This window comes from Thermobia domestica, chromosome 13 (genome assembly GCF_964235325.1).
Source record: "Thermobia domestica chromosome 13, izTheDome1.hap1.1, whole genome shotgun sequence".
NCBI lineage: Eukaryota > Metazoa > Arthropoda > Insecta > Zygentoma > Lepismatidae > Thermobia > Thermobia domestica.
The window spans coordinates 140,680,882-140,691,581 of record NC_137466.1 but is presented as its reverse complement, the minus strand read 5'-3'; the positions used below and the strand labels follow the sequence as shown (position 1 = coordinate 140,691,581).

Below are 10,700 nucleotides of genomic sequence, written 5' to 3'. Positions count from 1 at the left end.
AGCATTTCCCATCGTTTTATCTGTTACGTGGCGCAGAACGAGTATTTTGGCTAATGAAAAATTTCCGAGATGCGTAAGTCTCAGATGAATCTTAGGGGTATGGATAACAATATTGCCGCTTCAATGATTTGACAATGAGGGTTTCCCTAGAACAATAAAAGTAGGCTCAGGATTAGAAAATCACATTTTCTTTGAAACTAAAATGAAATAATGCAATATATAGGGCCTATATGTGTAAATACTAATGTAAATTTTCAATCTATGTTAAATAATTAATTATAATGTGATACTGAATAGTATGATACGCAGTGTTTGAAGTGGGGCATGAAAAGCATAGAAGTGGTTCTTATCGGTTTCTTTTAAAGTACAATTATACACAATTCAAAACAAAAAAAGAAGAAGAAGAAGACCAACTTGAATTGAAAATGCCCATTTTGTAAAGTTTTAACTATTAACTTGATATGATGGAGTTTCCTTCCGTGATGTTTGGTAGGAAACTCACCTAAGCAACACGTGACTTCGTGAATTTGTGAACCAGTTAGGGATCATTATACCACTGTGTTTCGGCGCCTCCTTACAATCGATAAGGCGAAGAAATTGGGGTCATGAGTGCAACACAAGTTGACAGTGGGCAACAAGAATTACCATCCGGAAAAAGTGCACCGTTTTCTGAATGTAAGGAATAACCAAGAAAGTTTTCAGTTTGGGATTACCACTTCAGATGAAAAAATGAATCAACTATGACAATCATAAAAGACAATGATAATAATTGGACCATCATCAATATCCTGAATGGTATCCTACAGCAGTATTCCCAATCTTTTTTTTTTTTTTACTACATCTTTGCTGAGCATTCACAACAACGTGACAAGGGTACAGTACCGTGCCGTGGAGGGGAGCGAACAGGGCGCCGAACTAAGGGGGCGTAAAATTCGGGACAGGAAAAAGCAAAAACAGAGGAAAACTTACTTGCAATGTGTGTATGGGGGTGCCGTCGTATTCTGTCGCCCCGGGCACTGATTTTCCACGGCACGACACTGCACACGTATCTGATTTTTATTAATAAAACTAAGTATAAGACATGAAGTAGTGACTATATATAGTACTGAGAAGAACCGCAGGGTTGCATGTTTGAATCATTCACAGACATGTTAGAATACTTAGAATCACATGAAATAGTCTATAAACGAAACAGTTAATACTATGATTTTTTTTTATTTGCAGGTAACAGATGAAGTAATCACGGAGCAAAATGTATGTTTTGACAATATTATTCATCATCTTAGTATGTGTCTACAAACTTCTGACATGGCACAACGACTATTTTAAGAAACGTGGAATCCCATTTGTTCAACCCCTGCCTATTGTGGGCAATACCTTGGATGTCTTATTACAACGAATGAGTCCTGCAGAATTTCTTGCAAGCATGTATAATAAACTAAAAGGAAACAGTTTTGGAGGAATATTTTTGGGACCAAAGCCTGTCATCCTTGCTTGTGATCCTGATTTTGTTAAGCAAGTGATGTCCAACATGGATCATTTTATCGATAGAGCGTTTCAGCCAGATGAGGTTGCAGATCCACTTGCAGCAAAATTATTATTTTTCTTAAGAGGAGATGAATGTAAGTATGCAGCGTCTAAAATTAGGCCTTATTTTGGGATTAAATATGTGAAAAGAATGTTTCTGGACGTACACGGAAAAGCCCACACCTTAACGGAAGCATTAGAAAGTTACGCAATACGCTCAGAACCTGTTAATCTTAGATTTTGTGGATAAATTTTGCATAGATAACACGATATATGTATGTTCGGGTATTGATTTTAATAGTTTTATTAATCCTAACACCGAATTTGTGAAAACAGCTAGAACAATGGTGGAACCGTCTTTACAAAGACTGCTTCGGTTTGGTTTGGTCGCTGTAATGCCATATGTGACTCGGATTTTAAGATTGTCAATCATTGAGAAGAGTGTTCTTGACTTTGTCCGCAAAACTTCAACAGAGCTCTATCGTGAACGAAAGAAAAGTGGCGTTGTTCGAAATGACTTTGTCGACTTCGTACTTCACTTAAAAGAAAGTGAACCAGGAATCACAGACAAAAGTATATACGATCCCAAAACAGGTGAGATATTTTAAGAGAGGTGTACGCAAAGAAATGATTCAAGTGTATCTGTGACTATTTAAACCAAGGATGTTATAAAATAGAGGATCTGCCATACGTATCTTCATTATATGAACTCAATGAAGATAGAAAACAACCGAGTATTGTCTGTTCCGGTACTCGGTCGTCTCATTAGCTACTCTCGTTTCCGCCATGATTGTTGGCTCAAAACATTGGGATCTTAGTTTCACGGAGCGGACGGAGTAGGTGTGGCGAAACTGTGACGTATGGCTTCACGATTTTGTTGTATGAGCAGAGCCTCTATTTTATTACATCCTTGATTTAAACATCTTTTCCTCTAACAATATTGGTTTAACTACTAACAAAGTTACCGTAAAAGATGGAACTTGTTCTTAGCAAGCTGAATCGATTTTAAATAAGATATCTCTTACCGTTTTTGCTCTATAAAAATAAGTATTGAAACCGAATATAGTAGTAAATAATCACGAACATAGTAACCTAGAAAGTGACAAGTTAGGCAGTTTATCTTTTGATAATATCATTAATGACTTTGCCTTGGCAAAGGCAAGAAGGAAAATATTTTAATGTAGATAATGTTTGTTCATTGTTTGTATACCCAGTATATAACGAATCATGATAACATTATACCGTTAAATGAATATTAGGCATATGTATTAATATAATTAATCCCATAAAATATTTTTTGTTCTTGACATTACTGCTCTTGACAAATTTTGAAAAACACGACTTATTATTAAAGATACTGTTTCACACCAACTAAGTCAATGTAACAGGATACAAAGGTCTGCTGTCTCAATTAACAGTGTGGACTACAACGGTGATGTTCGTAAGTTATATGAATGGATTCTATTAACTGCAATTGATTTGTGTGCAGGTTATAACATAATCTCATATTTATAATACTATACACCTAGGTATAGTTATTAGTAGTTTGTATAATATATTGACACTTCTTATTATTTCATGTTATGGCAAGCTTCCAGAGACTAGATTATAAGTTCGTATCTTGTGTTTTTTAAAAAAAAATCAATGTGTTGTAAATGTTGTAGGATTATAAAATATTATAAATTGATGAATATGTAAGTTAATAAAATACGTATTTTATGTTGAAATGTATTTAGATACAGCATTTATTAAATTCATAAATTATCATATAACGTATATTGAAACACCAACAAACGATGATATTTTGTCGCTGAAAAAGAAGACTAGACATATAAAGGGCTTTATTACCTTCAATATCTTAGGGTTCTATTATCTTCAACATCTTAGAGCCCCATCAAATAATTTCCAGTACTTTATAAATTATATGTTATACACAAATTGTTAAATTATTTCTTATACACACAAAGTGTTAACATATATAATGAGAATTGTATTTATTTATTTTATTTTCCACAGGTTATGTCAGCGTTTCCCAACCGGTGTGCCGCGGCACACTGGTGTGCCGCGAATGGGCCGATGGTGTGCCGCGAAGAAATAGAAACAAAATTATTAATTCTATAGCAACCAAATTGCAAGACATAGGAAAAAATGTATATTTTTGTATTTCACATTACTATGAATTTCTACCATGGAAAAAATACTGTAATTGTAATATATTATTCTACATCTATTACTGTGTAGCTGACAGTATTTCGGCTCGTACACATTTCCACGGTTAGCTGCTATGTTACGCTTCAATTAAGAGTCATACTAACACCGAGAAATAGAAGCACTTGTATGGTACGCGTCAAATGAACGTTCGTAGAACATTCATTCGCACGTGAATGACAGAACAACACTGTTCAATAGCTGTGTTTTGACTTCGACGCATCGCAAGCTGTGTGATTGCAATAATATGCACCGGTTTTGGTTAAAACAGCAAAGTTAAAAGTACAAGACATTTGTTTGTTCGTTCGTTATTTAGTGATCTTCGTTCTTAGTGAAAGGTTGGATACAGTTTTCGAAAAAGAAAGCGTATTTTTAACAATCTGAGTCCTATATTTCATTGCAAATGATTTCTATTTTAAAATTAGAATAAAAAAATAAGCATAATGTATTAGCATAGGGGAAAACCAGTGATCGAGCTTTCATCTCTGTGAGAAGGAGATCAGTAATCACAGAAAAAAAATACCGTGGTATTTTATATTTGCAAATAATAATAATAATAATAATAATAATAATAATAATAATAATAATAATAATAATAATAATAATAATAATAATAATAATATCTATGAGTGTGCCGCGAGAATTCAACTTACACCCGTAGTGTGCCGCAAGTTGAAAAAGGTTGGGAAACGCTGGGTTATGTGAATGATGATTATCTTGCACTCATTGTTTTCTTTCTGATCGCAAGCACAGAAACTAACGCAAGAGGTGCCGCTTTCGCTCTCTATGAAATGCCGATGAATCCAGAGATCCAGAGCAAATTAAAACAAGAAATTGATGAAGTTTTAGATAAAAACGATGATAAATTGACGTACGATACGATACAGCAAATGGAGTACCTGGATAAAGTGATGGCAGGTAACTAAACGTTTTAAAATGGATTCTCCGAACATTGTATTTATTTATTTATTTGTTTTTACATCTTACTCTACTTTCAGAGACGGACCTAGAAGGTAAAAACTGGGGAGGCCAGCCAGAGTTAAGATTATGATAGGTATATCATGAGTTTACTATAAACTTTATATATATATATATATATATATATATATATATATATATATATATATATATATATATATATATATATGTGTGTGTGTGTGTGTGTGTGTGTGTGTGTAATAGCTTAAATTGTTTTTGTCACTCAAAAGACTCGGCTAGAGCCGCCACTGTCTACTTGCGTTTCTGATATAATTATTTGACAAATTTCACAAAACGAATCTCACGTAATTCATAAGTAGTGCTTGCGTGACTGCTACATTTAGGAGTATGAGTGCCACTGCTAAATATATGTACGGAACTGTTAGTAATATGTGTGTGTCACCGTTACGAAGAGGAAAACAACAATAGATACAATTTACTACTTAAGGCTGTTTTCTAACATAAATAGTACATCAATAAACAATGGACGCTTTACTTGTGTCTTCGAAAACCTGTTCATGCTGTGCACTTCACACTTGGCGGGATTCGGTATTGTAGCTGCCATTTCCAACGCGTGCTCCTTGCACAAGACTCAGTGCAGCACTGAGAAACCACTGCCAATTCTCGTCGCACGAATTAACACATTTACAACCAATGTAATATGCAAAGTATCGATTATTATTGACGACGAATGGCATATTTCATAAGTCATCAAAAAGATCGATTTTTCCGAGAAATACGCATCAGAATTTACCCTTAAGCGCGTTATTTTGTTCAGCTTAATAACATCTTTGAATCGATATGTATCTCATCCTTGGACAATACTGTTCTTATCAGAAATGAAAGTTTAAGTCTTAATCATAATTTTGGGCTATATATCATTCAATCATACTATATGCTGTCGTCTTGCTGGTGTCATATTGAAAAGAGGCTTGATGATGGTACACACCAGTGTCAGTTCCGTTTTAATAGGTGGCATCGTTATTTATACAGTATCAATTTTTAGGCTTTGAAACTATGTATAAGCCTTACCTGATTTTGTCGAAAACTAAACATGAGGATTTACACTTATCTATATCATTTTGCTCAGCTCAAATCGACTGGAGAATTTTGGATTCGTTAAGCACTAATAATATTGTAGTATTTCGACATTTTTTTTAACTATTCACTTCCTGTATCTTAAACAGTTTTATGTCATTTCGAAAACGTATTTAAAATGGAATCTTTCTCTCCTGCTTTCCTTAATGGACATTCCTGGTTATTCGTCGTATTCAATCTAAATTGTGTGGTCATACTGCTTCTAAACCCAATACGAGATTAGCACTAAAAATAAACTCAGTGGGACCTAGCAGCAATGAATCTAATATGCTGAATATACATCGTCCAAGAATCGTCTGGCTGGTCAGAACGTCTGCATACTTTATTGTTGTAAAGTTTTATTTTGGTTAGTAGAGCTTAGAATAATGGAAAATTTTGTGATAAGTTTCTTTTGTTATTAATGAATCTGTGTTGTAAAACATTTAAATGCAACATAATTGATGAACATATTACCCATTATTTTCAGAGAGTCTTCGAATGCATCCAGCATTTCCAGTAACAAATCGATATTGTGTAAAAGCCTATAATGTTCCTGGAACAAAGTTTGTAATAGAGAAAGGAACCCATGTGTATTTTCCTCTGTTGGGATTACATTATGATCCTCAATACTTCCCTGAACCATACCAATTTGATCCTGAGAGATTTACGGAAGAGAACAAGAAGAGAATACCAAGTTTTTCTTATATACCCTTTGGTGGAGGACCCAGAATGTGTATAGGTAAGAGCGTTGCAATTTATGACTAATTTTGTAATGCTACATATACTACATACAGTCAATCGTGGGTCTTCGTGTGACTCAAGTTTTTAATTATTCACTTTACTTATGTAGTATTTGGTATTAACCTAGGGGTAGCCGTATTGAAATTAAATTAAATGTTTAAATCGAGGAAATTTCAAACAAGAATCGTGACGAACACGTGTTTTTGTGTTAATTCACAAAATACAAATAATATTTAAAGTACTTATGGATGTAGGCGACCAACCTCTAGCCAAAACATTAATGTAGAACATTGCAAAATTACCTGTATTACCATCATACTGTACTATCTATACAACGAATACAATATACATATTTAGTAATGGTTTTCCTGAATATATTTATGTCTTCTAAATAATGGAGTGTTGTCTAAATTATACTGATCATTGCTTCTAGTTATTTCAGTCAATTCAATTTAGTTGACAACGAGGTCTTAATGTCATTGCGAACTAGAAACATAATCCAGGTGTATTATTATGTCCTAATATCTTATTTTGATGCTAATTGAGATATTTTTGATTTTAAATAAATCTAATGATTAAGAATTATTCTTCTTAAAGTGTTTTATATAAAGTTCAATCCATGAAGACTTCAATGATAATAATAGAAATGAGGAAAGTGTATAATTCTATTTTTTAAAATTTATATATGGATACAATCAGTTCTAAATTAATGTTTAATCCAAATACGTTTTAAGAATTGGGAATATATATATATATATATATATATATATATATATATATATATATATATATATATATATATATATATATATATATATATAGTTATCAAAACATTGGAAACATCTGTAGTTTGCAACATAAGATCTTTGATGGTAACACTGAGGATGCAGCGCCTGACGTTTATTATATTAGGTGATTATTTGTAGTACGTTAGAGGGTGAGTAACGATCCTGTATGTCAAAACGAGTAAATGGTAGTAATATAAAAAGGGAAACCTTTCAGAAAAAACCAATTATGGGTGCACGATCATTTGCACAAGTACATTTAGTATGGTCATTGTATTCAGTGTGTCGCAGGGAACAGTGTCCAAGGTGATGGCGACTTACAAGAACTCGTGGCATATCATTATTGGCGAAGAGCAGTGGTGGTCGGAACAGAACACTCACACCGAGCATTGAAGAGGATTCAAGAATCAGAGAGCGAGTGTGGCAAAAATGACCGTGGAAATCAATCACCACCTGGAACGTCCTGTAGACACCCGATGATTGAAAACTATTAATGTCGTTCGACGAATCCTTCTTTTAGTTTGTTTCCAATAACAGAGTTAAGGCTTGTATGTGGAAGTACAAAGAAGTTGTTCCGAACTGTCCCTTTCGCACCACGAAACATGGCTGCAACAGTGTGGTGCTATGGGCCGCTATTTTCTGATATTCCATAGGTCCTCTGACGTATTACTGCCATTATATGGACATTGCAGATTACCACATACATAACTCGAATGGGGACAAGTTGATTTCTTCAAACAACACAATTTTCCAATCCGATAATTCGTATGTCGGATATGATGGGGCATGGTTTCTTGAACATTGGGATGAAGTACAAGATGTTTCTGGAGCGCTCAATCTCTAAATCTCAACATTATTGAATACCTATGGTAAGTTCCTGAGGGTAGAATCCAGAGCAGATATCCTCTTCCATTCTCGTTGATGGAACTGAGTACTGCGCTGCACGAGGAACGGTTATAGACCTCAATTCCACGACATATAAGAGTTAATCTTCAAAATTTACATACTCATTGTGTCTTTGTTCATTTATCTATAATGATTTTATTCTTTGAAGATTAACTCATTATAGATGTGTAACGAAGTTGTTCCATGCATTTCTAAATGATTGATCGATTGAAATAAAATTATTGCTCATTGCTAGTACCGAACGGAATTATTGCTTAAACTGGGATCCAAACAACTACTGGTGTTTGTGCCCACTATAAATACTCACACCGAAAAACGAATCTGGGACTACATATACAGAGGATATACGCGGCTACAAACAACACCATGTGAGGGCATCTATTTATTCTAACCCCTATGCATATAAAGCGCAGGTATTTGACTGATGCTCGCAGAATAGCCGCTCGTAAAGTCATATGTACCTCCTTTTCAAGTAGACATTTTACTATAGTTCCCTTGTACAAATTGTGCAAATGTGGGGTTAATCCGATTATTCATTCTTGGGGCTGCATTTGTAAAGTTCAGCAATGCATTTTAGTATGTGTCAATTTGAATAATGGAATGAATACAAAGTAATAGGAAATAGTTTCATTTGTAGATATTAAATCGTCCGGATTTGAAGAATATATAACACATAAAGGGGCTTTAAAGTTAATCCAAAGTCGAAAACAACAGGCATTGAAAAAAATTAACACAACTATTTAAAAAAATTACTGCAATTTCATTTTCTACACGAATAACTATATTCGCTTGTATTTTTATTTTCTTTAATTTCAACAAAGTGTATCTTCAGTTGTATTGTCCTGATAACTAAGCTAATTTATTTTATGTAATTTTACTTTTCTTTTCAGCTACTAAATATGCGCTGATGGTTCTTAAAGTAATAATGATTCATATGTTGAACCATTATGAGCTGTATGCATGTGAGCAGACACCAGTCAATCCAAAACTTCATCCATACGTGATATTCCTCCATCCACGACAAGATTTGGTGATAAAGTTGAGAAAACGAGAACAGTGTCGCAACATCAGTTAGCAAAAATAAACAGTGAATTATAAAGTAATGGAATAAATGAAGCAATGAGTGAGGTACTCTTTGTGTGTGTCAGGGATATGAACTTACAGAGAAATATGTAAAATACGAACAATAAGTTCATTTTTGTAACAATGTAATAAGCGTTTGAAATTACGAAACATGACATATGTATATACGAACGTATGTTTTATGTATTTAAATTAAAAAATAATACGACACAATTTTCAGCTAAATTTTTACCGTTCTTCATTAAAACTTTATTCACGTTATGAACAGCGGTTAATTAATAACAAAAATAAGTGAAGGCGTTTTGAGTTCAGTCAGTTATAAACTTAAGGTTGATATTCACATGCATTAGCACAATATAGCTACAACGAGCTATATTATAAACTAGAGAAACTGGCTGTGAGATGGATATGGATATGGAAAAGAGGTGGGAATATGGAATAATGGCAGTGGCGGATCTAGCCTACTACGTTCCCCCGTCCCAGTTTTTTGAGTGACAAGAATAATTTAAGCTATTATTTGTACATTTTTAAAAGTTTATAGTAAACTCATGATATACATATCATAGTCTTTGTTCTAGCTGCCCCCTCAGGTTTTACCTTTTAGATCCGCCATTGAATAGTGGTATTTGTTCTGTTTTATGTTGTATTATTACAGTGTTATTCGAAATTATTTCTATGAAAACAGCACACGACACCATAACATGGAGAATTCCTTTTTATAACTGTGAAAGTAGAGCAGTGAGAATAAAAATCAATTGTGGACTTATCAAACATTTTTGCAGCCATGTTAACATTGTTGAATTTTAATTAATATACTTTATGTTAAATGTGCAACTATTGTCTAACTGCAATGCCGTGTGCTCATTTTAAAGCGATTATGAAATTTTTCACGTTCATGTCGAAACTTGGCTGCGTTAGGCACGAAAATAAAAATAGCTAAAAGAGGGATTTATTGACCACTTTGTTTTCCAGGAATCCCATAAATCCTTGTCACAGGTTCTGAAGAACTCAAAATTCCAACGAAGAAGACACTACGTCACACTACTATCAATCACCCAATAACGAAATGAAGCGAGTCCTTTGGAGCAATAACATTTATTTATTTATTTTATAGGTGAAATGTTGATGCAATGTGTTCAGTGGGATATGTGGGCTTAAGTAGAGTATTCGGGTTGTAAGGAATACGCTAAAGCTATGTTTCATATTAATAGTTGTAACGAAATTGTGATGCTTACTAAGTTCATTTCATTCATACGTGTCTTTTTGGGTGTTGAAACCTTCACAAAAAAATATAGCGAAACGAAATACTACTATTCCATATCCCTTACGTATTTTAAATAAGCATACTCTTTTATCTTCCTTCAATTTTTTGAAATTGTTTATTTGAGACGCCTA

The 10,700-nt window shown here is 33.7% G+C and overlaps 1 protein-coding gene across 1 annotated transcript; it reads left to right on the top strand.

Moving 5' to 3' along the window:
* Positions 1-4,287: 4,287 nt before the first annotated feature.
* LOC145669303 (cytochrome P450 9e2-like) lies at positions 4,288-10,157 on the top strand. The gene is made up of 3 exons (XM_081737615.1): positions 4,288-4,653; positions 6,278-6,529; positions 9,113-10,157. The coding sequence occupies exons 1-3, from the start codon at positions 4,527-4,529 to the stop codon at positions 9,295-9,297; spliced, it is 564 nt and encodes a 187-aa protein (XP_081593741.1). The 5' UTR covers positions 4,288-4,526; the 3' UTR covers positions 9,298-10,157.
* Positions 10,158-10,700: the final 543 nt, after the last annotated feature.